The sequence below is a fragment of the Sinocyclocheilus anshuiensis genome, unplaced genomic scaffold (genome assembly GCF_001515605.1).
Source record: "Sinocyclocheilus anshuiensis isolate Anshui unplaced genomic scaffold, SAMN03320099.WGS_v1.1 scaffold729, whole genome shotgun sequence".
NCBI classification, from domain to species: domain Eukaryota; kingdom Metazoa; phylum Chordata; class Actinopteri; order Cypriniformes; family Cyprinidae; genus Sinocyclocheilus; species Sinocyclocheilus anshuiensis.
This window is the reverse complement of record NW_015536561.1, coordinates 660,928-688,153: the sequence shown is the minus strand read 5'-3', so window position 1 is coordinate 688,153 and position 27,226 is coordinate 660,928. Positions and strand designations below refer to the sequence as shown.

General features: G+C 34.2%; 1 protein-coding gene across 1 annotated transcript in view; it reads left to right on the top strand.

The window, feature by feature from the left end:
- Positions 1-27,226, top strand: part of LOC107701621 (cytosolic carboxypeptidase 4-like) — a 237,154-nt gene that overhangs the window by 139,886 nt on the left and 70,042 nt on the right. The window contains exon 20 of the mRNA XM_016503665.1: positions 8,064-8,244. Within this exon, the coding sequence (XP_016359151.1) occupies positions 8,064-8,244 (181 nt within the window). The remainder of the gene's footprint in view (positions 1-8,063; positions 8,245-27,226) is intronic.

The following is a 27,226-nucleotide window of genomic DNA, read 5'->3' as shown; positions in this document are numbered from 1 at the left end:
ATCTATCGATCTATCTGTCTGTCTGTCTGTCTGTCTGTCTTTTATTTATACATTCTATCTGTCTGTCTGTCATTTATACATTCTATCTGTCTGTCTGTCTATTGTGCATTTGTTCGGTCTGTCTTTCATTCTGACATCTCATATTTGAAGGCAAAATTATATTGCAACATGTATTAAGTGCAATATATTAACAGTTAAAAATATTGTCTCTCTTTGTGTTTGCTTAAAATACATATATTTGCTATAAAAAAAATAAAAAGGCACCCGATTTATAGAAGACCCTGTGAACAATTTAAAATGAACATGCGCTTATGAGTTTAACCCTGTCCATGTGAACTGTACACATACGGCGACAATCTGTGGCAAAATGCGGCAACAAACTCTGGCATTTGCCTGTTGGAGGATTACACCTTAATTAGCACATGGGGTTTAGCACATGAGCTTTGCCTTTACACATAGTGGGATTTTCATAATCACTTTACAATTTCTCTCAGATGCGGGACTTGTGTGAACTCCCGTCCGCTGCATTATTGAATTAAAGGCCTCTGATATGATTAACTGTAATAATGGTGCCCCACATCAATCACCACAAACAAGTTAAGCCGCTTTTATAAACCATTGGTGATTATGAGGTGGTGCGGGTCACGGCTTGTGAAAGTGACTGGACATCGTTGTGACGTGACGTGACGTGACGTGACATGTGGCCAAGTATGGTTACCCATTCTAGGAATTAGTGCTCTGCGTTTAACTCATCCAGAGTGCACACACACAGCAGTGAACACACACCCGGAGCAGTGGGCAGCCATTTATGCTGCGGCAGTTGGGGGTTCGGTGCCTTGCTCAGAAGGTTGCTATTGAAGGTGGGAGAGAACGCTGTACATTCACTCCCCCCACCTACAACCCTGCCGGTACGAGACTCGAACTCGCAACCTTTGGGTTATGGAATATACTCCCCGTGGAATGAGGACGTGTTAATATGACACATCAGACGAGCCGTGGCAGCTTTTGTTTAGTATTAAAGTTGTGCAGCTGACCAACAGAACAACATGGATTAAAGTGGTAGCAATTCAACCGGATGAACTTAACGGCTTAATTTGCAGTTGGTATTTGCATAACTCTCACAGGCTTCTAATTAAACAAATCCCTTTGATTAGCTGTACCTGTAAACAACACCAGCTTACTTTACATTTACACTTTTATGCTATTCCTTACAAAAGCAGGAGTGAAAATATCTTGCAGCTGTCTTTAAGTAACAACGATGTCACATTATATAAATAAAACAATTTTAGTTGGCTGTTATTTATGTGCGTTGCCTTGGTGTATATCACTAAACAGACTGGTTATAATTTTTTAGAATTATTTATTTGGGACATTTTGTGTGCTATACAAGAAATGTAACTTTTTTTATATTAAGGACAGTGTTGGGAAGGTTACTTTAGAAATGTAATAGGTTACAGATTACAAATTACCCTATTTAAAATGTAATAGTAGTGTAACTTTTTCAATTACTTTATTAAAGTAATGTAACTGATTACTTTTGATTACTTTTCTAAAGTTCTAATGAATGTTTATTTGGCATTTTGTTTTTTTATATATGGGTGTTTGTATAATATTATTATTATTATTATTATTATTAAATTATCAGGCTTTTATCCCATCTTGAGGTCAAAACGTAAACGGACATTCACATACTTTACAAAGTAAAATCAAGGTAACAGACAGACTGTTTTAGGCAATTACATGACCTTACTTGACTCAAAAACAATTCATCATGTTATATAATTACATATACATTTATTTGGCTGGGCTGTGAAAAATAATGATATGTTTTCCTGCTGTCAATTTAGAAAAGCCATTTGAGCGTGTGAAACAGAAATGCAGGGTTCTTATCTGTTAGTCACATTGCCCATGCCATGCTTACAATCAATGATAAATCCTATTTGCAATAGCTTTCTGCTTGCGTTTGACTCTGCATTAACAGAGTCTGTCCTCCATTGGCATGCATCCTGCAGCCTGCATGTTTCTTTCTTCCTCTCTATTTTAATATCGCAATCTGTGCTGTTGCTCTGTCCTGCATGTTCACATAGTCTCTTCAAATAGACATCATAACCCCCATTTCACCCGCAGTACACGGAATCCAGAAACTGGGCTACAGTATGTGAAAATGATGACTTCGCTGTTCAATTTGACACTTTTTTTCAACTGAAATGCTGCTGGAGGATCTCTGAGCCCTGATTTTCATGTGACATTTGTAAATATTAGCCTGTCATTTTATTTTAGACGGAAAGAGATTGTGAGATTTGAGGATACATTTTAGCATGTACAATTTGATTTAGCACCATTATGCTTTCATAAGATGGTTTTGATTCAATGTTTAAAAGTGATATAAATAAAAATATTTCCATTAAATAAAAAAATATTGAGTATAAGTATTAAATAATATTATGAGTATACAATACTTATTACAATACTTATTATAACATTTTATATAAGAGTATTTCTATATTGTCAGTCTTTTTTAAAACTGATTTTTATAATTTTTTTTTGAAAGCCTGGAAATAATAAATTACAATGGGAAAGCTTAGGAAATTCTTAGAATTCTTATTTTATAATGTATTTTGCAGCCGATACACTTTTTGTAGTTATGATCAGTTGTAAAGTATTTAAATATTGTATATTTATATTTAATATAGTAGTTTAATTTAGTGTATTATTGATATTTTAATCATATATTTAATACAAATAAAATATAAAATAAAAAAATGTAATTTGATATCCATCATATATCAATTTGCATATATCATTTCGTTTTAAAGACAACTGAATTACTGTACAATTTGTTTATCTCAACTCTTTTGGCTTTTCAATAATTTACTTAACAGCCCAACTCTATTGTTATGACTGTGTTGAAGTCATGCATAACAAGAATAAATATGTACTCATAAAATCAAGATTATGAGTCTAAATGAAGGAAGCCGTTATAAAACCAGATGCTGTAGTTGTAAAATACAGATGACTTCATTGTAAAAATAGGATGACACCATTAAAAAAAAAAAAAAAATCAAGAGGCGGAGACTTTTTCTCCCTGTGTGTGTGTGTGTGTGTGTGTGTGTGTGTGTGTGTTTTAAAAGTGTGTAATACTACACACAACTTAATTTACTAGGCACTGCAGCACTTAAATTAATTAGTTAAGCTGCTGAGTTTAAGTCTGGGTCTGCAGACATTTTAATGTGTGTAATGTCTTTGGGTCTAAGTCTGGTTGCACATCTGCAGACATTTAAAAAGGTGTAAAACTGAATACATATTGTAAGTCAGGATGTAAGTCTGGGTCTAAGTTTGGTTTTATGCTTGCAGACATTTAAACGTAAAACTAACTTAATTTTTGTTTGTGTCTATGTTGGGTTCTAAGTCTGGTTGTGCATCTGCAAGCATTTTAAAATGTGCGAAACTTAGTTTTATAAGTATGGGTCTATGTCTAGTTCTACATCTGCATCTATGTCTGGATCTGGTTTTGTCTGCAGTCATTTTTAACTTAATTGTTAAGTCGGAGTCTATGGGTTTAAGTCTGGCTGTACATCTGCAGACATTTTAAAACGTGTAAAACTAACTTCATTTTATAAGTCGGTGTAAGTCTGGGTCCAAGTTTGGTTTTATGTCTGCAAACATTTTAAAATGTGTAAAACTAACTTAATTTTATAAGTCAGGGTGTAAATCTGATTCTAAATCTGGTTGTACATCTCCAGACATTCTGAAATCTGTAAAATGAACTTAATTTTATAAATCAGGGTGTAAAGGCCTGTTCACACCAACAATGATAACTATAAAGATAACAATAAAGATATAGTTCTAAAAATCGTTCTCAATATTTAAGATTAGCAGAGTCCACACCGCAGCTATAACGATAAAGGCACAGAGAAACGATATCGTTAGAATCACTTTCAGAATGATTTTTTCTCCAGCTGATTAACGATAAAAACATTGACAGCCAATCATAATCAATCCTGCTACAACAAGCTCGAGAATTTAAAGCAGCAGACGAGTGTTCATTTAGAATAAACAGACGATATCATCTGCTGGTGTGGACGCTAATATAGTTATCTTTATAGTTATCGTTCTTTGTGTGAACGGGCCTTAAGTCTGGGTGTAAATCTGGTTGTATGTCTTCAGACGTTTTAAATTGCATAAAACTACATTTTATAAATCAGGGTGTAAATCTGGGTCTAAATCTAGCTGTACGTCGTCTGCGGATGTTTTAAAGTGTGTAAAACTAAATTGTATAAATCAGGGTGTAAGTCTGGGTCTAAGTCTGGTATGTCTGCAGAGGTTTTAAAATGTGTAAAGCTAACTTAATGTCATAAATCATGGTTTAAGTCTGGGTCTAAATCGGGTTGTACATCTTCAGACCTTTTAAAATGTGTAAAACTAACTTCATTTCATAAATCATGGTCTAAGTCTGGGTCTAAATATGGTTATACATTTTCAGACCTAAAACTAACTTGAATTTGTAAATCTAAGTCTGGGTTTATGTTTAGTTCTAGAGTACATCTGGGTGTCTGTCTGGGTCTATGTCTGGATCTAAGTCTAGTTTTATACTTGCAGATGTTTTAAAATGTGTAAAACTCAGTTTGATAAGTCTAGGTTTATGTTTAGATCTAAGTCAGTATCTAAGTCTAGCAAGTTTGGTAAGTGTTGCAGTCTGGGTCTGCAAATAATGTAGACAACTTAGTGTAATACTACCCGCTTAATTTGTGTTGTAGTCTAAGTTGGGGTCAAGGTCGAAGTCAGAGCCTAATTCTACGGTCTAGGTCTATGTCTATGTGCATTTTAAAGTGTGTAATATTAGTTAATTTCTTTGCTACTGTTGATAATCAAGCAAAGTGCTGGAGTTTAGGTCTAGGTCTGTGTCTAAATCTAAGAATGCCACTCCCACCTTCTTATAAATGTAAGGACTGGGAAACATTTCATACTCCAAGGAACCCATGAAACTTGTATTTTTTCTCCTCATAATGTGCAGTATTATAAGCCCCACTTTCAAAAGCCTTTCCTTTGAACGTCTTAAGGGCTGTTCAACAGAGGCACATAAACCTGGCTATTTAAACCCTGACACACACACCACACATTCAGAAGCAAGCACGTACGTGCACACACATAGGAAAGAGATAAACCAGCATGTTTTTAGGCGTTGTCAGTGGGAGGTAAGTTTGCTCAGATAGCCGCGAAGCAACAGGAGAGACAAAGGCACAAAAAGGAGGTTTTTTGCCCTCTCATCTTCCTCTTTCCTTTATAATTTCTGTTTTCACTTCTCTTGCTCTTTGTCTGTATACTGTTTGGGTTGAAGTCGACTGTGTGCCAAAGACTCCTCCGTACACGGAGTGAAAGCCCGGCTCTTAAAGGATTGGGCTGTACTCTTCCCACTGGGAGCGTGGGAAGACTGACTTGTGTGGTAGCGGCAAAGAGATCTAACGAAGGACTCCATTCCCTCGTAGCTTCACGAAGCACGCCCACGTCTTTGTACACTCACTTTGCATGTGTGGCAAACAACATATATTTTATTGGGCTTTTACCGATGTAAACGTGTAAATGGGAGCCAGGCAGAAATACACATGGAATGGATATGTGGAGGTTGCTTTTCACAGACGGATAAAAATAGCTCCTTCAGCTTATTTGTGCAGTGCAGTTTGCTGTTGGATGTAGAATGGAGGAAACACAGTAGTTTATTGCAAAAAAACGTTATTTTACTGGTAAAATGGGGTAGTGACAAATTAATGTGCAGGAATTCAAGTGAGCGAGTGTGAACGCAGAGATGAAGGACAGATGGAGGGAGAGTTTAAGTGGAGAGGACAGAGGGTTTGCAGGCAGGACTTCATCAGATCAGCCGAACGCATCGCAAGTCTCTGATTCCGACTTGAATTAGAATTTAAATTATCTCGTTTTTTTTTTTTGCAGAGCTGGAGCAGCCGCCTTTTGAGGGGAAGTGAGCGTGTGCACCAAGCTGATGTGATATTTATCAAGCATATTTTATCTTTAGGACACTTTTGTTAGGGATACCTGCATTTTCAGTATTGTTTTGGAATGGTATAGTTATTTTCAGCACTGAAACTGCATCATGATCCACAATAAACTTACATGTGTTGTTGTGTAAGGGTCAATATTGCGACACATTATCTAGATAAATTATATTTTATATATTATATAAAAATTAGGGCTGTCATTTTAGCGCATTAATTTAATTAATTAGTTAGGGAAAATAATGCAATTAAAATATTTTAACGTAATTAACGCCCCATTTACCGACACCTGCTTGGCAGTTTTAGTTTCTTATTTAGAATATCATTCATAAAAAAAACAACCAACAATAATAATAATAATAATAATAATAATAATAATAATAATAATAATAATAATAATAAATAAAGTGATAGTTCACCCAAAAATAAAAATTCTGTCATCATTCACCCTCATGTCGTTTCAAACCTGTATCACTTACTTTCTTTTATGGAACATAAACAAAAATAATGAAGAATGTTTGTAACCAAGCTGATTTGGTTACCAATGACGTTCATTGTATGAACAAAAAATATTGAGATGTTTCTCAAATTATCTTCTTTTGTGTTCCATAGGTTATGTTAGGCTGTTGTAGCCTAAACTGTTTTTTTGTAATACATTTTATGTTGATTCAAATGAAAATATTTATTTCTAAAGCTATTTTTTGTTATGTCTACTTGATATTTCTTTCTAATTTAACACAGTAATGGCTTTTAATTATCTTTTGAGGGTATAATAATATCAATTATATTTTTTGTTATATAAAATATATAATTATATCATAATAATCTATAAATAAAATGATATTGTATAAATAAATATATAAATATTACATCTCATCTATAATTTTATTTGTTTATTTTTGTATTCTTATTAAGCATCTGTTTTTATGGAATATTTGTATGGATCTTGTGTTTTGTGAAACTTTTGTTTATTAGTTTGTGTGTGTATGTGTATATATATATATATCTATCTGTAATCCATAATATATTGTGGCAAAGTACAGAAAATATGTTATATTGTGTTGCATGTACAAAAAATGTTTAACATTTTTATTTGAATACTTTTTTATTGGGGCTTAAAGTAATAAAAAAAAAAAGAAGGTCAAAGTTTAATCATCCTTTTATTGCCTGTTAAATTAGATAACTTTGTATGAACTTTGATATTCATAAAATAACATGCAAACAAACAAAACTAAATAAATAATGAACATTTTTACAGCCATTAAAAACTTCTCTTACAAATGATTACAAAAGTTTTTCTTTTTTACAAAATAAATTACAAAAGGTATTAAACTGACATAAATGCAGAGAATTCAAAATAATTTTCTTTTCATCGTCTTTGACTCTCCTTATTTCTCATTGACCCTTAAGCTGAATGCAAAATTGTAGGTCACATGCTATTCACGGCGAATGTATGCCATTCGTTATTATGGCAAAAGGCAGTAATAATGGCATTATCTCATTTTACAGCTCAAAAAAAGAAAATAAAAAATCATCACTCCAGCCTAATTGCATGGACGTATTCAGATTCAGTTAAATACAGAAAATGAAACGGAGCTAGTGAAAGAGCGCATAAACAGAGGCCATGCAGTAACTCATTATGAAATCATCAATACCAGAATCACACAAATTAGTCGCCCCGTCTGCTGTCTTTTGCCAGGGCCATAATAGTCAAGCTAAATTAAATGTTAATGTGTTTTTGATAAGCTTTGTCCATTTCTTTTGGCTTTGTAAACTTGCTCAGCAAGGTGATGTAATTTTCCCGTCCAGATGAAACGAGTCAAGGGAGACGTCGACTGAAAATCTGACACGGAGTAATTGCTGTGTAATGTTGTGACAGCAAAGTGTCACACTGATTTGGTGGCTTTCTCCTGTTTAAAACATGAGCAATCCACAATAAAAGCTACTCACTTCATGCCACAGGTTACCTTTTACAGGTATTAGCTACATAAATGTATGATTGAGCAATATGTTTATACATTAAAACCTTTTTTCTCATGTTCATGTTTCTTTTAGGTAACCGGCCATGTGTGGTGCTGACAGCAAGGGTTCATCCAGGAGAGAGCAATGCCAGCTGGGTACTGAAAGGCACGCTGGAGTTCCTGTGCAGCAGTGATCCTGTAGCCGAGAGTTTGAGGGGGGCCTACATCTTCAAAATCATCCCCATGCTCAACCCTGACGGGGTCATTAATGGCAAGTATGTATATACACACACGTACACACACACACACACACACACACACACACACATGCTCAGTGTGCGAATGACTACATTTATTACTTTCAAAACATTGAATTTAGAAAAAAATATAAGATCTTTGTGCTTTGTTTTGTTGCACAGTTTTTGAATGCAAGAATACATGGTGTGCCTTTGGCACCTTTGCTCATTCCGTGTTATTTGATCTTGGTAAGGGACCTCGAGCGCGGAACATTTGTTTGAAGACATTTGTATGTTTGTATGAAGGTGGTGCTTTAAATTTGATTTACTTCTATGGTAGGAACATCCAGTTTCATGGAATTTATGTACACCATCCATCCATCCATCCAAAATGGATATCTCAGACTAAATTAAACAAAATGTAATATTTTATATCCAGAGTCTGATCTTAAGATCGATACTTGTTTTGATGGTTTGGTCAACACAGTATATTTTTTATTGGTTGACTGATTTATGTAAACATTTATTATTATTATAAATATATGTAATTAAAATATACACATAATAGAGGTGTAACGTTACACAGAAAGTCACGGTTCGGTACGTACCTCAGTTTTGTGGTCATGGTTCGATACGAGTTCGTTCATTTTTTTTGTCTTTATCTAGATAGATAGATAGATAGATAGATAGATAGATTGATTGATTGTTTTCTCTTTTTATGATTGCCCTAGGCATCTGTAAGCAGGCTATTTCTTCCTGTCTGAAAGTTCAGGCACCATCTTGTCCAACACATTGAGGCAGTCACCTTTTTGCCCTTGGAATTGAGTGGTGAAATGAAAAAGACAAATGCCAGCGTGTTTTAATCTACCGGATATCGCCATATCTCCCTTGCTGTTCCCAGCTAGATAGTATTTACATGTGTAAAACCAATACAGAGGTCAACTCTGTGGCCATCCCTATTTAAGAGCTCTCCTCCCCGGCTTATCTACACTCTATTCACAGTCAGGGAATGATCGATTCTCCTCGCGGCTTCCTCACAACTGAGGGTGACTTGATTTCCTCACCAAGAGAGCGGGGTCTCCTCCGTTGCGTGGCCTCATTCTTATCACCAATACAGGAGCTTCTGTATGCTGCACTATTGATCAGGCATGCTAACTGTATTAGAGAGGATGCTCAGAGAATGGAGGTGTAGATCAGTGGGCGGCGAGTTAAAGGAGACTCGCTCTTTTCATCTGAGCGAGGATTTATTCCTTCAGTGACCTCATAACAAGCGTGTGGATGATAAAGACATGATCTCCTGAAGTTGTAGGCTCCAAGTCTGGAACTGTGCAATAACAAGATTGTTTTTTGTGAACTTTGTGTTAATTATGGACAAAAGAATAGAGGAAGTGAGGTCAAAATTCGATCTGTGTTGGTGTGTTGGTGATGTGTAATGACATTTCCAAGCTCTTAAAAGGATAATTTACAAAAAAAAAAAATCAGATTCTGTCATTTACTCATCCTCCTGCTGTAATACCGGCACTTTTGCTCATTATTTGTTGCTTGATCATGGTGAGTGTTGTTTGTTGAGGAGCATTGTTTAAAGAATTTTGTATAAAGGTGGTACTTTTAAGTTTTATTTTGATTCTTTTTGTTTATATATAGAATTTATGTGCGGATCAGGGGGCATAATACATTTTTTATAATTTTATAAATCCCTCAATTTTTGGTTGACTGTTTTTGAAACGAATTTCATTTTTATTTATTATGAAATAAATGTATGAAATAAAATTATTCATATATTTTTATTACATAATTATTTTTTTCATGTCAGTTTTTAAAACGGACTTTTTAATCGCAAAAAAACAAAAACAAAACAGATATAGATTCAGATATCATTGTTACGGAGCTGACGAGACGAGAGGCGTGCGAATCCATGTGCAAGCTTTTATTAATAAACATAGTCAAAAACACAGGCAGGTCCGAACAACAGCAAACAGGTATATCACAGGCAAGTCAAAGAATATTCCTAGGGCTAGCATGGGTCTTCGATCGGCGAACAGTATCCAGAGGGCTTGACAAGAGGGGTAATCCGTAAACGTGAGCATAAGTCCAGGCGAGGAGCAAACACAGTCCGAAACAGCAAGCAACGGGTTAATCCAAGATACGTGGCAAGAATCAGGAAAACAGGCAAGGCAAGACTATGACTAGACTATGCAAACTAGAGCAGGCTCCGTAAAGTAGCTATCAGCTATCACAGTGATAAACGTGAGCGAACGGAAGTGCATGGACCGGATTCGTGACAATCATGATGATGGTTTTGATGTTTTATGTTTTGAACATGCTGTAAAACAGAGACATTTCCGGAAGTGGGGTTGAGATTTGAATCTAAATAGTTATAATCACAGTTCTAAACTCTTAAAAGGATAATTCACTAAAAATGTAAATTTCTTTGATAATTTACTAATGCTTGCGTTGTTCCCAAACCTGTATGACTTTCTTTTGTGGAAAACAAAAGATATATTTTATTTTTGTCCCTGCATTGAAAATCAATAGGGTTCAATTTGTTGTTGTTTTGGACCCTTTGACTTTGACTGTATTGACAACAACAGTTGGCACATTCTGCAAACTATCTTCTTTTTTGCTTAGCTGAAGAAATACAGGTTTGTCATACAGGTTTGGAATGACATGAGGGTGAGTAAATTAATTTTCATTTTTGGGTGAACGGTCTCTTTAAGTGTCACAGCGCGTGCACCAATGCAATCCCATACTCGAATTGAACCCATTCAGTGTTCGTTTTCCCATGAGCCTTCACAAATTACTGTGACAAATTTAGATTTCACTTCAACAAAGCGCACATTCACCTTTAGGGTATTACTTCCTGTGTGGGGGGCCTTTATTAACAGTTTCAGGGCAGCTTGTTGCTTGGTGACAGGTCTGAGGTACATGGGAGAGCACTTGATGCCTTTAGCGCTGATCTCACATCCTCAATAACACAGACGCTAGGTCTGTCGACATTGAAAACGATGTAGGTGCAGTCGGAAAGCAACATTAATGTATGCATTGTGTATTTAGATAAATAATCTTTTAGTTTTATTCAATTTCTTACTGTTAGTGTGTTCAAAAGCTGAAAGCTTAGCAACAGAGTTCACAAATGCACTTCTATAAAGTCCACCGCACACTTAGAAAGCGGCAGAACTCACCTTTAAGATTGGACATCTTCTAAATATGGGTACTTTCGTCAGTTTCATTTATATGGTAATGCAGTATTGCATAGATATAAATACAGTGGTGTTGCAAACCCTTTGAAATGGAAATGACAATGTGCGAAAAGGTCACATTTGCTTCCATCAAATTCATCACAGACTAGAAATTTCAAAAGGAAATATCCATAATGTAGGTCAAGGGGTCTGATGTTTTATGAAACCCTGTGTCCGTTTTGAATTGAATTTTAACATGGAGGAAAAAAAGTGTTTAAAAAGTAAACGTTTATGAGCTTTCATTATGAAATGCTATTAGCACAAGCCGTTTTTCAGTACTGTTAGATAATATAATATGATTATGATTACTTCAGACTCATATTTGTGGCTTACTGGCAGTAAATTAGATAATAATCAGTTATGACTTGTTACATAGAATACTTATGCTTAAAAATTTATTTTCATCAACTTAGCCTACAGGTCATTAGCCTATTTACTTCAGAAAGCTACAGTTTGTGGCTAGTTTTACAATATATTAATTTTAAAACTCTCAAATGTGTAGAGGAACCCCTGAGAAGCATGAAGATGTACACATTTTTTGAGTTTGCTGATGAAAGGTGTGAAGTTTAGCTCTCTCTGTACCGTTTATGTAGCATTAGCATTCACAGAGATCTGTGTGATTCTCTTGTTGAAATTGGTAAAAGACAATCCATTGAGCAATCTTTTGTTGACTGCAACAACTGGGAGATGTGAATGTTGTGAAATTATTACAATTTCCAATACATATTTTCTGTTTTAATGTATTTTAACATGTAATTTATTCCTGCAATGGCAAAGCTGAATTTCCAGCAGCCATTACTCAAGTCTTCTGTGTCATAATGCAGCTATTGTTTGTCTAGTTTTACAATATATTCATTTTAAACTTGTCAAATGTGTACAAGAACCCCCATAGAAGCTCACAGATGTACAATTTTTTTGAGTTTGCTGATAAAAGGGGTGAAGTTTAGCTCTCTCAGTGCTGTTTACGTAGCATGTAGCGTTAGCATTCCCAGAGATCTGTGTGATTCTCCTGTTGAAATTGGAAAAAGACAATCTTTTGTTGACTGCAGGGACTGGGAGACGTGAACGGATGAGACTTGTGACAAACAGCGTTTGGCGTTTGGCGTTATCTTGTTGAGCGACAAGTTAGGCGGTGAGATTACAGAGCTCACTTCCTGCTCTGGCTTAGCATGGGACAAAACAAGAGGTGTGAACAGACTCCGGCGTTCTGAGGTTATGTTTTCATCTCTGGGTGTATTCATCACAGAGGCTGCTGTCAAAAGCGTCTCTTGGTAATGTCAAATAGAATTGGGTTTTCCGACATCGTGAACTCCCATACGAATTGCACATCAGCTGTACATAGCCTGTGGCGTAATGTTCCTGATCAGCTTCGCTGGTCATACGGCTCACAATAAAAGCTGGACTGGTAAACATGAAGCATTGATAAATTCAGTGGCCCACTGGTATGTATCTGGACTTAAATACAAGAGTTTTGTGGCTGTTAATCCATGTGTGTTAGATTTTATGGTATCTTTGTGCAATTCTTACTGCTAAATATTGACAAAATTCACTTTTAACTGATATACACTTTTGCTCAAAAGTTTGGGGTTGGTAAGATTTTGTAATATTTTTGAAAGGAGACTATTATACTGGACAAGGCTGCATTTATTTGTTAAAAATACTGAAAAAATAACAGTTTTCTGTTATAATATGTTTTAAAATGTAAATTTATTCCTGTGATGCAAAGCTGAATATTCAGCATCATTACTCCAGTCTTCAGTGTCACGTGATCCTTCAGAAATCATTCTAATATGCTGATTTGCTGCTAAAGAAACATATCTTATCATTGTCATTGTTGATATTTTTGTGAAGCACAAGCTGCATTTTTTTAGGATAGATAGTTCAAAATAACATTTATTTGAAATAAACATTTTTTGTAACTATGTAAATGTCTTTACACTTTTAATAAATTTAATGCAGCTTTGCTGAATAAAAGTATAAAAGTAATAAAAGTAAAAAAAAAAAGTACTGACCCCAATCTTTCGAAGGGTCGTATATGTGCAACAGTGCTTTAAAGGGTTGAATTTAGCGATGCAACTTCTTAGAGAAGCTTTTAAAGTATTTGCAGCAAGTTGAAAACTCTCAGAGAAGTTGCATTTCTGAATTCACACCCTTTAAAGCAAAACTTTGAAGCTAAAATGCAAATTAAAGAAAAGAAAAATCCATATACACTAGTCAGCCTCACTAATCAACTAGTGGGTTGGTGGACATCTAGTCCATCAATTGTCCATATTCGAACCCTAACGAATTCACCACCTTCAACAATTTAAAGTTCCCCATTAAAAAAAAAAATGTCTCATCGATTCACATTTAAAAACTGGGATGCAGGACAGTTGTATAGAAAAATAAGTGTGCTTTCCAGAAATGTTTTTTTTTTTTTTTGGTTAGAAGTGAACTACTTTGAATTTGAGTGTCGTGTTTTTAGAATGTTGTAAAAGCTATAAAAAGATGTGAGACGTGAGCACAACGGTCTAATACGTCCATCTAGCTCATGTTTACATAGAAAAACACCAAAAAGCAGAGCAGTGGAATGCAAAAATGCATTCTTTGTTATCTGACCTTACTTGTGACTGACTAGTCAGCTAATTGTTGAACCAGCCAACTAATCGATGATCAAAATATGTCCTTTTGTACATTCTAGAGATTACACATGCCAGAATCAAACCTCAAATTGTCCTTTGCTAGGCCACATGGCAGACATTTTATTTTTTTTATCTTAATTTCCCACAGCCAAGTGTTTTGCATTCACCGGAGGGGACAGCTGTATCTGATTCACTGATTATTGGACATATTTGACAACTATTCCACACCTATTTCCCACTTTTGCTCAAAAGTTTGGGGTTGGTAAGATTTTGTAATATTTTTGAAAGGAGACTATTATACTGGACAAGGCTGCATTTATTTGTTAAAAATACTGAAAAAATAACAGTTTTCTGTTATAATATGTTTTAAAATGTAAATTTATTCCTGTGATGCAAAGCTGAATATTCAGCATCATTACTCCAGTCTTCAGTGTCACGTGATCCTTCAGAAATCATTCTAATATGCTGATTTGCTGCTAAAGAAACATATCTTATCATTGTCATTGTTGATATTTTTGTGAAGCACAAGCTGCATTTTTTTAGGATAGATAGTTCAAAATAACATTTATTTGAAATAAACATTTTTTGTAACTATGTAAATGTCTTTACACTTTTAATAAATTTAATGCAGCTTTGCTGAATAAAAGTATAAAAGTAATAAAAGTAAAAAAAAAAAGTACTGACCCCAATCTTTCGAAGGGTCGTATATGTGCAACAGTGCTTTAAAGGGTTGAATTTAGCGATGCAACTTCTTAGAGAAGCTTTTAAAGTATTTGCAGCAAGTTGAAAACTCTCAGAGAAGTTGCATTTCTGAATTCACACCCTTTAAAGCAAAACTTTGAAGCTAAAATGCAAATTAAAGAAAAGAAAAATCCATATACACTAGTCAGCCTCACTAATCAACTAGTGGGTTGGTGGACATCTAGTCCATCAATTGTCCATATTCGAACCCTAACGAATTCACCACCTTCAACAATTTAAAGTTCCCCATTAAAAAAAAAAATGTCTCATCGATTCACATTTAAAAACTGGGATGCAGGACAGTTGTATAGAAAAATAAGTGTGCTTTCCAGAAATGTTTTTTTTTTTTTTTGGTTAGAAGTGAACTACTTTGAATTTGAGTGTCGTGTTTTTAGAATGTTGTAAAAGCTATAAAAAGATGTGAGACGTGAGCACAACGGTCTAATACGTCCATCTAGCTCATGTTTACATAGAAAAACACCAAAAAGCAGAGCAGTGGAATGCAAAAATGCATTCTTTGTTATCTGACCTTACTTGTGACTGACTAGTCAGCTAATTGTTGAACCAGCCAACTAATCGATGATCAAAATATGTCCTTTTGTACATTCTAGAGATTACACATGCCAGAATCAAACCTCAAATTGTCCTTTGCTAGGCCACATGGCAGACATTTTATTTTTTTTATCTTAATTTCCCACAGCCAAGTGTTTTGCATTCACCGGAGGGGACAGCTGTATCTGATTCACTGATTATTGGACATATTTGACAACTATTCCACACCTATTTCCCAGGACAGCCTCAGCTTGGCATATTGCAACCTTCTTGGGCAATTCGCATGAATCATCGGCCCAACATCTGGCACGGATCAGGCTGCGCTCAGCACAGTTGAGTGGGCATCTGCCAGTGCTTTCTCTTACCGTGGCGAATAACCAGATGAGATCTCTCATAAGCCGCCAATGCTTGTGTGGGCTAACAACCCAGATATAGTGTTGGATATGAACGCGATCGGCTTGTTTGCTTGAATAAAGACTCTGTAAAACGAACCAACAAGCAAGCAGTAAATCATGCTTTGTTAGTTCAGATGCAAGATGGGGTTTAATTATGCCTGAAATTGAATCTGTTTGACCAATGTGACTAGTTGAAACTTTAAGGCTGTGATGTATAATTTTGGTTTGGAGAGTCAAGGGAACTTTAAAGGCTTTTCACCAGCCTGTCAGATCACAGAATGGTTGAAAAGGGTTTTAGAGTTAACGATCACAGCTGTCTGCCCGTCCAAGCTGGGTCCGTGTACCCGCACCAGCGTATGTACCTTTTTACAGAGTGCTCTTTTGTGCGTGTGAGCTGGGATGCCAGCACTTTTGAATGTCATGTGTTCACCCCATGGCATGTTCCAGAAAATTGGTTTTGAGAAGATGACACAGCTATCCGCATTTCTGCAATGTTTGTTTAGGAAATGAGCTCTTTGAGTAGGATTCTACATTGCGATTGGTCGATCTGACACCTTGTATTCATATAGGGATCATCAGTGTAGAAGGACTCAGTTAGGACCATTTTCTCAACCTAATGAATACAGCCAAGCACAAATTGACAGTGTTGTTCCAAAAATTAGCATTTTTTTGCAACTTCGATGTGCATTTTGAATGTTTTGTCTACTTGGGCAGTTGACATAAGTCAACCGACTAGTCAAGAACTGAAGTGGGAAATGGAGTAATTTAAATGTTTTTAATTGTTTATTTATTTGCACTCTACAGCAGTTAATTTTTGTCATCATTTGATAGGCAAAGTGACAGTGTACGTTTAGAATTTAGTATACAAGTTAGTATAAAAGTTTGTTTCGCGTTGTTTGTCTTTTTTCCATCATTCCGGACCAATGTGAATTATTTTATATTTGTTATTTTATTTATTTATTTTTATATTTTACTTTTTATATTTTATATATTTATAATTTGACTTTAATCATATTTATTTATTTATTTATTTTTATTTAATTGTATTTTACTTTTTATGTTTTTATTTTAATATAAAATAAAAATATAAAAGTAAAAAAAATATATTGTTTAATATTTTAATTTTATTTATTTTTTTATTCTACTTTTTACTTTTTATGTTTTATTTTAATATAACATAAAATATAAAAAATAAAAATCTAAAAAGCATCTAGAAATTTCCATTAATTTCTCAGTGATCTCAGTGAGAAGTTAGTATTGTCCACTGAGGACATTCGTTGTGACTCCTTAAAGGGGTCATATGATGCTATTTTAAAAATCATTATTCGTAGATATGTGGGGGCGTGTTAGAACGAGCCGTTTTAGGTAAACGTGGTTGACTCTTAACTTTTATAAAGAATATCTCTTTGGATTTGAGACTTTAGTCTTTGCAACGTTACAGATCTTCTTTATGCACCAAGAGCTTGCAACACTCCAAAGAGAAAGGAAAAATTGAAATCACATCATATGACCTCTTTAAATTCTGAAAATAAAAGAAATGTTATACGCAACTGTGCTATGAAAGGCAGGGCCCATAATAATATAAAGGTATTTGAGAAAGTTTTATTGCAACTTTCAATTGCAACTGACTAGTGATGCTATTAAACTTCATTTAATTGAGCTAAGCTCATGGTTTTCAATGGTGTGACTCTCAGTTCTCATCAACTGAACCTTATATGGATTATTTCAGAAATAAATTTGTCATTCTTGGGTCATTTTGTTTTATCTGCAAACCTCTTATTAAATCAGAACTTTGAAGAAAATTGTCCTTGACGTTTGCAGCTAGCATTTTCAGCTCCATAACAAAGTGCCACTAAAACCTCATGTTCCATTCAGTCTGAAGTAACTTGCTGTCCATTATCAAGTTTTTATTTTCTTGCCCATGTCCAAATGTACTCCGTCACCATGACAAGATGAGTCAGTTTCAGCTGTGTCCTGCTCCACACCGAGCACTAATTCACTTTTGTAACTTTCTGCCTGTTGCTGACACTCAGGAACTCTCCGGTGACAGCTTTCAGGTAATGAAATAACCCAGCTGGGATATTCTTTACCCCTGTCAGGGACACCGAGTACAATACTGTCACGTCAATGGAAATGATTCAGCTCCGTAAAGCGAGAGCAACGCTGAAATATTTGGCCCCAGCAGGGTACGCTTTCTCTGGCTGTTGAAGTCTTGGGGCGTGAAGTACCCTTGCCCCTCTGCAGACAGGACATTTGAGATAGCCTGACCCTGTTCAGCTGCTGGTGCTGACGCAGATTCTGGCTTTATTCTCAAGGTATTGGCCACCTGGACAAACACAGCAGCTGCTGCAGAAGAGGAGGTGGGATATAATATTGTGCATGTTTCATTCCAAGAAGAAACTGGCCTTAAACTTGCTCAACTTTGCTCTATTCATTAATATATACCTAGCTACATCACACGTTAAGGTTGTATTTTGGATGTTTGTTGATGAAATGAGTCAACCAACTATTCTCTGTGACAACTCTCTGTTTGTTTCTCTCAGCTTGTCTGTTATATATGTGTGTGTGTGATATATATATATATATATATATATATATATATATATATATATATATATAATGTGTGTGTGTTATGTGTGTATATATATATATATATAAAACATGTATTTTAATTTACTTTTTGTGTTTGATTGTTTTTACTTTTTTTATATTTTATTTAGAGGAAATATTGTGCATTTCTTACTCCCTCTATTCATTATTATTCACCTAGCTAGATTACAGAGGTTAAAGTCATATTTTGGATGTCTTGTCTACTTGAGTAGTTGAAATAATTGGTTTCTAGTCAAGAAATGAAGTGGGATATGGAGCAATGTTTTTGTTTTTTTTAATTGGTTTATTTGCACTATACAGCAGTTAGTTCTGGTTATTATTCGATAGGTCAAGTGTTTTTTAGTTTGCATTTAGAGTTTAGTATAACAGTGCTGTGTCAAATCTGTTTCAATCTGCTTGTCTGTTTAAATGGCATTTTAGACCGTTGTCTAACATATTTGTTTTATTTTAGTTTATGTTTTATTTTTTACATTTATTTACTTTTATATTTTACATATTTTTTATTTTTATTTTTATTTTATTCTTTTTATTCATTTATTACATTTTGTTCATTTATTTTTTATATATTTTATATATTTTAGAAGAAGTGGGATATAATATTATTCATTTCTTACTCAGAGGAGAAACTGGCCTTGAATTTGTTCTACTCGTTATTTCCCTCTATTCATTATTATCTACCTAGCTTGATCACAGATGTTAAGGCCATATGACATGAAATTCATTACGTTTACCCTCTCCACAGAGTGTCTTGCTGGCCTTCATCCCTAATATCAAAACAAAAACCAAACCGAATCAATCCCTCCTAACAAGGATTTGTTTCCCAGTTGTCCCTCTGGAAACAGTTTTTGTTGAAACAGTCACTGTAATCTGCAGCGCACACCCCATCTGTCCTCTCGGCCTGTTTTCCAATGCCTGCAGCCACTCATTTCCAGCCTTGTTGTTTGTTTTTTCCTTTCATTCGTATGTTTTTCCCTAGACGGGATGAAAAACAACAGAACGGTCAAAACATCTCATGATGAGACGGTTTGCTGAACGTTTGTTCTCGCTGGGAGTGCCGCGATCGTTTTATGGTAACGCCGCGTGAAAAGGCACCAAAACGTGGATTGATTCATACCGTTTCGCACATGAGGCGAACACAGATCAGGGTTGACTTCCTATCCGCGATCCCGACCCCGGAGATGGTTGGAAATGGGCTGAGCTGTATTAAAATGTTTTGATGCATGGGGGCGGTCCAGCATACGACAGTGACATATTGTGGAGGCCCCCGTGGCCTGGAGGCAGAGAGGTAGAAGACAAATGGATATCAGCCCGTGCTGTTCATCATTCCGTTGGGCTAAAAGTGACCACAGCCAACTTACCCCAGCCAAGCACCACCATCTTCAGCTCCTCCTCCTCCTTTCTCTTTCCCTCTGAGGTGCTTGGTTTTGGTACAGATGATGGCCACCCAGTGTTAATTTGTACAGTTTTTTTGTTGTTGTTAGATTTGTCTTGGTGAAAATGTCCTTTAAATGTAGACGCTATTTTGTTTAGTCATACATTACATTAATTTTAACCCCTTAGAATTCCTGTAAAAACACCTTCAAAAGGCATGCCCAAAGTAAATTACATGCTGTTCTTGGAGTATGTGCATGGTTTTGGTCTCTTTTGAAAGATGACACTCTGAGGTTTGTTCCTAAACAGAACAAACCTCAGAATCACTGTACGTCTTTCTGGTATTGAGTAATAGAACTTTGAACACTCTGAAAAAGGAAAAAAGCAGATCCCTGCAGACGATTATAGCTGGGAGCTATTAGCTGGAAAACACAGTGGGATCACAGCATGATGCCTTGTTGGCGGTCTGACAAAGACACTGATTGTACCTGCTGTGTTAATTGTGTCTTAAAATGGTTTGCATCATTCGAATCACAAGAATCTCAGCTTTCCAAATATATTTGACATGTTAGCTTTTTTTTTTTAGTTGTTGTATGTCACAACTTTAACCCTCAAAAACACGCAGTGTACCACTGCTGGTATAGTGGAACGCTAACATGTTAAGCCCCCTAAAATGGTTACATTGAATGGTTAGTTGACAGAAAGGGAAAAAAAAAAAAAAAGTTTTAGTAATGGAAACGTGCAAAATGAGATGTTGTGGAAGTCTTTTTTTTTTTAACTTAAATTGAGATTTTTTTTTATTAAGTATAGTCTCAAATTTCAAATATGAAGTAACGTTGTGATATTAACAATTATGACAATATATCACAAATATAAGAAAATAAATTGAGATGCCACAATGTTGAGATATGAAGTCATAATTGCAAGAAATTAAGCCAGGAACAAAGGTAACATTGTGATATACACTACCATTCAGTAAGATTATTTATTTATACATTTAATACTTTACAGGATAAACGATACAGGAGAAAGAATTCAATACTTTTATTCAGCAAGGAAAATTAACAGTAAAGACATTCATTACATTACAAAAGATTTCTATTTAAAAATGTTAACTTTCTGTTCATCAAAGAATCCTGAAAATAAATAAATAAATAAAAAAGAAAGAGAAAGAAAATCACTGTTTACACAAAAAATATTAAGGAGCTGGTTTCAACATTTAAAATAGAAAATGTTTCTTGATCACTAAATCTGTATATTAGAATGATTTCTGAAGGGTCATGTGACACTGAAGACTGGAGTAATGGCTGCCTAAAATCATTTTAAATTTGTAATAATAAATTGTACAATTGTCGTTTTGATCAAATAAATTTAAATTTACAAAAGAGAAAAAATCTTATCAACCCCAAACCTTTGAATGGTTGTGTATTAAATCACAATTATGATAATATAATTCATATGTAAAAACAATATAAATATAAATTATAAGTTGATATATGAAGTCTTAATGGCAAGAAATTAAGTCACATTTATAATAATTAAATGCATTAAAAATATAAATATAATAATAATAATAATAATAATAATAATAATAATTATTATTATTATTATTTTACCCTGAGGCAGAAACAGCCTTTTAAAGAAAACATTTTGGAAGACATTAAACATTCATTTATTTTTTAAGCATTTTTTGATAGATTACATGATAGTGGTGTTTGCATTGGTCCAAAAACAATAAAAATAATTTATTTTGGTTTCAGTTCATTTATATCCATTTATTTTCTTTTTCACTATCTAGAAAATAACCATCTCCTTTCTTTAGGCTCGGACCACTTTCATTTATTATGTTGTCTTTGAAGAGGCTTTTCTGATGGCTTTTAGCCCTTATTGGTAGTTTTAAGAGACTAAGAAGCCATAATGTGAGTCAACAATCAATAGTCTTTTGATATTGACCAGCATGAGGCGTAACTCATCAGACAGGCCTACAGGCAGCTGAACAGCCACATTTCTCACATGTGGAGGCGCTCATTGTGTGGTAGTCTCTCACGGTGAGCTCTCATGTTTATAAGCTGCTGGATGTCACCCTAAAAGAGAAACACACGATGAAAGGGTATAAAATGGAGGGGGATGGAGAGGTCACGCACAACTGAAGAAGTCGCCCCATCCAGAACGAATGGCTATGACCTGGGGACATCCATCGAACTGCTTTTCTGTAGCTGCCGGTGGTCAAAACCAGAGGCGTGAAGATGATCCACTAGCCCGATCGGATGAAACAACACGACCACGAACATCAGCTGATTTATTTAGACAAAGATGTCACTATCCATACCACACAAGGTAAATTAAACGTAACCAACACCTTGAAGTGTGATATCTCCAGGGAGTGATGCTTGATCCGTATCGAACGTCTGGCCGTCTGCTTTATAATCTATCCATTAGAGTTCTACGCTGGGATCTGAAAAGAACCATCTCCTATTATCAGAGCGCTGATGTATGTTGATTATTTTTTCTAAGCGACTATAAATTCGGATTATTGATTATCTATACTTACTACAGAAAATATGTAGATGGGATTCTAATGGCTTCCATGGAGGCAGCTGTGTTACTTATTAAAGCTGCAGAAAGCCAGGTCAAAATGTCAGTTAATCTGATGAACAAGCACAGCGCTGCTGCCATGTGCACTGAATTGTGAAGTCCTCTTTGGGTACAATTGGTTCCATAACTATATTCAGGCACATAACCCTTCAAATTAAAGGGATAGTTCACCCAAAAAATGAAAAAACATGTAATGTACTCACCTTTAAAGGAATAATTCACACAACAATTGAAATTTGCTGAAAATGTACTCACTCTCAGGCCATCCAAGATGAGTTTGTTTCTTCATTCTTGCTCACCAGTGGATGGGTGCCGTCAGAATGAGTTTAACAATTTAAGTTCTCTTCTGTGTCAGTCTTCGACGCTTGTTCACGAGAGTACCACGACGCATTATATATGTTTTAAATTAATATAATTCATACGTTTGACACATCCCTTTTCTTAAAAATGGTTTAAAGGCTGAAATGTGATGTTTATCATATTATAAGACTTTTTGTTTTGTGAAAACCCGTATCTCAACTGTAAATCATGTAATTTTATGGTTATGTTACCATAGACATTGCCCTACCCCGCTCATATGGTATTCATTTTATTTTTGTAGGTCTTAAAAAAGCTCATAAAATAATTAATTTTAAAAATCCTGCATATACCCTGTAATAGTGAAATAAAATTCCTTCATTGATATTTGCTGATATTTGTGTTTTATCAAACATTACTCAAGGTCTGCACTCTAAAATTCTCTTTATTATTGCAGGAGATGTTGTGTGTGATTGATATTTGTGTTTTGATTGATGTTTCAACTTCTATCCAGTTTTCCACATAAAAAAAAAGGTCGTCTTTTATTATGGCTAGTTAAATTAATCTTTGGCTACCAAAATCTGAAGAGTGCCTGCATGAAGGGCTACCAGGGATTTAGAAATTTTGCGAGCCCTGAAAGGTTCTGTAGGTAATTTATGACCGAATTTTCATTTTTGGGTGAACTATAACCCTTGAAATCTGGGTTTCGTTGTGAATGTAATTTAATCAAGATGAGCATAAGGTTTTGAGCCTGTGCTTAAATAAATCACCTTCAAATACACTTCAAGGTGATGCATTTGTTCCATATTGGAGGAGATGTTTTTAAGATGCAATATGAAGAAAAGATGTTAATGTTTTGCACTTTTATGTGGAGGAATAAAGGCTTGCTTCTACAAAAGTTCACACTTGATATTGCTTGAAGACAGGGAAGTTTCAAAGCACGCAGTGAGGCATCGGCCAAATCAAAGCTGACAGAAAAAGATGATGGGCGAATATTATTCTGAGCTTATCTTTGCGAGAGAGCACAGCATGGTCCATTTGTCATTGAGGCGAAAAAGACAAGGAGGATGATGAAATTGACCGAAGATACCGACCGGCATGTAACTTTTCATGCTTGGAGAGATACTTTATGATTGGATGGTATGCAAGATACCTTTTACCTTATTTTTATTCAAGCCGTCCCCCATTCTGAAAGAAGAGAATGCATTTCGGTTTGGGCTCAATGTCCCTTTTTTTTCTGGCTGTCAGAGGCTGTGGGACCTGCTGTTGGCTCCAAGATTAGGATTGTGCTGGCAGCTCCATCCATTTAGTTTACACCAGAGTCCAGCAGACCAGGCCCACATAACACATTGCATCCTGGGGCAGTCACAATGGATGGGACATGATGGGATAGAAAAAGGGTCTTGGGTCCAATCTCAAGGCCCTTGTCACCAGCCCCCGGACTCTATTTAACACCCTCCATGTAGTGATTGGAAGTCTGATTTATTTCTGTGAATTAGTTATTTTAAACGGTTAGTTTGAACCTTTAAAAAAATGATTAAGCGGTTACATAATTACAACATCATGTTGTCCCTGATATCCTGGCATTGCATGTTAAATGCTATAAAACGCATAGTGCTGTTTATTGCTTTTTATTAGTTTTATTAGCCTTATTAAATTTTATTAGTTAGGCTATGTATTGTAGTTTTATGTGTCAGTTCATTTTGTGGCATCCATGATTCAGCTCTTAAATACATAGTAGTACAATAAACAATACTAAAATTTATTTATTTATTTATTGCATGTTTTAATAAATAGTTTAAGTGCTATTTATTTAATGTTTTATATTTACTTGTTTGTTTTGTTGATTTTTGTTTCATTACTTTATTTTTATTATTATTTTAATTTAATTAATTTATTTGCAAATCATTTTATTTGCATGCTTTTATTTATTTTACTTATTACTTATTACTTTATTAGTTTATTACATTTTTATTTTAGTATCGTTGATACAATTATAGTTTTTATTAATATATTTTTTTATATATTTATTAATTAAAGTTTTTTATATTTTCTGTTTTCATTTTAATTTGAGTTAATTTTAATAATTTTGTTGTTTTTGTCATTTTATTTATTTATTTTAATGTCTATTTTTATTAATTTGTTTATTTGAGTTTTAGTTATTTTAGTACAACAACTTTAGCAGCTAGCTGAAAACAAGTTTATACAGTATATTTGGGAAATGTGGTCTTTATTTATTTGTTTATAATTTGCGTTTGTTTGTTTGTTCGTTCGTTCATTCATTAATTCATTCATTCTTGCCTGTTTATTTGTTTTTATTTACTTGTTATTATAATTTTCTTTATTTTGCTTAGTTGTTCATAAGCATTATTTATTTTTCTTGTTTTTTGCTCATTTTTATTATAATTTGTTTAGTTATTTGGGTTGTTTAATTTCATTTTTGTTTTTTAAATTATTAATTTTTTTTTTATTTTTAAATTATTATATTTTGGTTTTTAATTATAGTTTTTATTAATATTTTGAATTCGTTTTTTAAATTTAAATTTTAGTTAGTTTAAAAAAAATGTTTGTCATTTTATTTATGATTTTTAATGTCTATATAATTTTTATTCATTTTTTATTTCAGTTTTTGTTATTTTAGTTTAACAACTTCAGCAACTGTCTGAAATAAAACAAGTTTAAGTTTTGTCTTATATACATATTTCAATTAACGTTATTAAAAAAAACTGGTTCTTTCATTTATTCATTCACTCACTCATTCATTGTTGATAAAACCGTCATGCAGTCAAATCATAAACATATTTCCAGTACACTTGTTTGTAACATTTCTGAATATTTTTTAACTTGCTTTTTGCTCCAACAGTCAAGTCCTTTTTAAACAAATAATTGAATCGAATCATTCAGATGAATTGTTCAGAGGTCAAGGAAACTTCATCCTTCATAAGTGGAGGCAATGACAGTTTTGCAGGTCAGTGAATTCTGAAGTGGTGGCAATCTATTGAGGTATGTTTAAAAAAACTGCTTGTATTAGTTGTCTTTGATGCGGCCTTGCTGCGTCAGCAGGTATAAGCCACACATTATTTGAGGGTTGTAATTATCATCACCGTTTAGGACATATGAGTGATAAGGACTTGAGAAATGGCTCGCTGAGTGTCACAGGAAAGTGCACGCGCACAGAGCCAGTCAGAGCTGCGATACAGAATCAAACGTCTGGAAAAATGTATTCATAAGCAATCTGACCTTTTGTTTTCTATTTGTTGAAGACGCTTCAGCACTCATCTAACTGGCTTTATCAGCTGTGTGTTGGAGCTACTTGGAAGTGTGTTGAAACACCGTCAACAGATGGATAGCACAGTCCGGTGGCTTATGACTAAATTCCACCAGGCATTCTACGATGACCCGGATTAATAAATACTCTTGTGGATGTAATGCAGATTCATTACATGGCATCTGTTCCCCTTCTAGACCCCGTCTACCATGCTGACGTATGGAAAGCAAGCATGATATCCCATGAAAGATAATTCTGAAAAAGTAGATTAGCCCAAGTGGATGCATCCTGCATGCTCCAATAATATTCGGTAACATTCTGGAAATGCTGGGAAATGTGGTCTCTTATTTATTTATTATTTATAATGTTTTAAAAATTATTTGAGTTATTTTGGTTATTTGTTAATCTGTTTATTTTGCTTATTTTTCATTATCATTAATTAACTTATTTATATTTGCTTTTATTGACTTGTTTATCATCATTTAATTTAGTTGTTTATAAGCATTATTTATGTTTATTTTTCTTGTTTATTTGCCAATTTAGTTTATAATTTATTTGTTTATTTAGTTATTTGGGTTGTTTAATTTTAATTATTTTTGTTTTTCTATAAACTATTAATAAAACTATTTCTTTGTTATTTAAATGTTTATTTCTTATTTTTGTTTTATTTCTTTAGTTGTTAATTTAATTTATTTGTATTTATTCATTATTTGTTTTTATTGTTTGTTAATGTTTTATTTTATTCATTTTTGATTCGCTTATTTGCTTAATTTTTTGTTTATTATCATGATTTTATTTTAATTATTTTAATTTATTTATTTTTTGTTGGTCGGTTTAAGCATTGTTGTCTACATCAGTGATGTGAACGATTATATGGTTGGTTGTGTTTTTTGACCATGTAGCATTGTTTTTTGTTTTGTTTTTTTTCACCTGTTTTTCTTGCGATCCACCACTTGAGACCCCCAGTGTATGCTTTTCCAGCCTGGTCTCATGTTTATACGTAGGTATTAATACGTAACATTTACAAGCACAAAACGTACACTTTTGTACGTTTTTATTAATGCTAAAACGTACAATTTAGATGTATTTCAACGTTTAAAACGTACAAATCGCTACGTATTTTTAGCTAAAAAACATAAAAATATTTACGTATCTTTTATATCATTAAGATATTCGTGTCAATGCATTTTTTTGTTCATTTTATCAATAAGCGATTTAGATTTTTAGATCCCTTAACCTACCCCAAACCTAAACCTACCCATTTTATAGCGAATATAAAAGGATATAAAACGCAAATGACCGAAATATGCAGGAAAATAACCATTTTAGTAA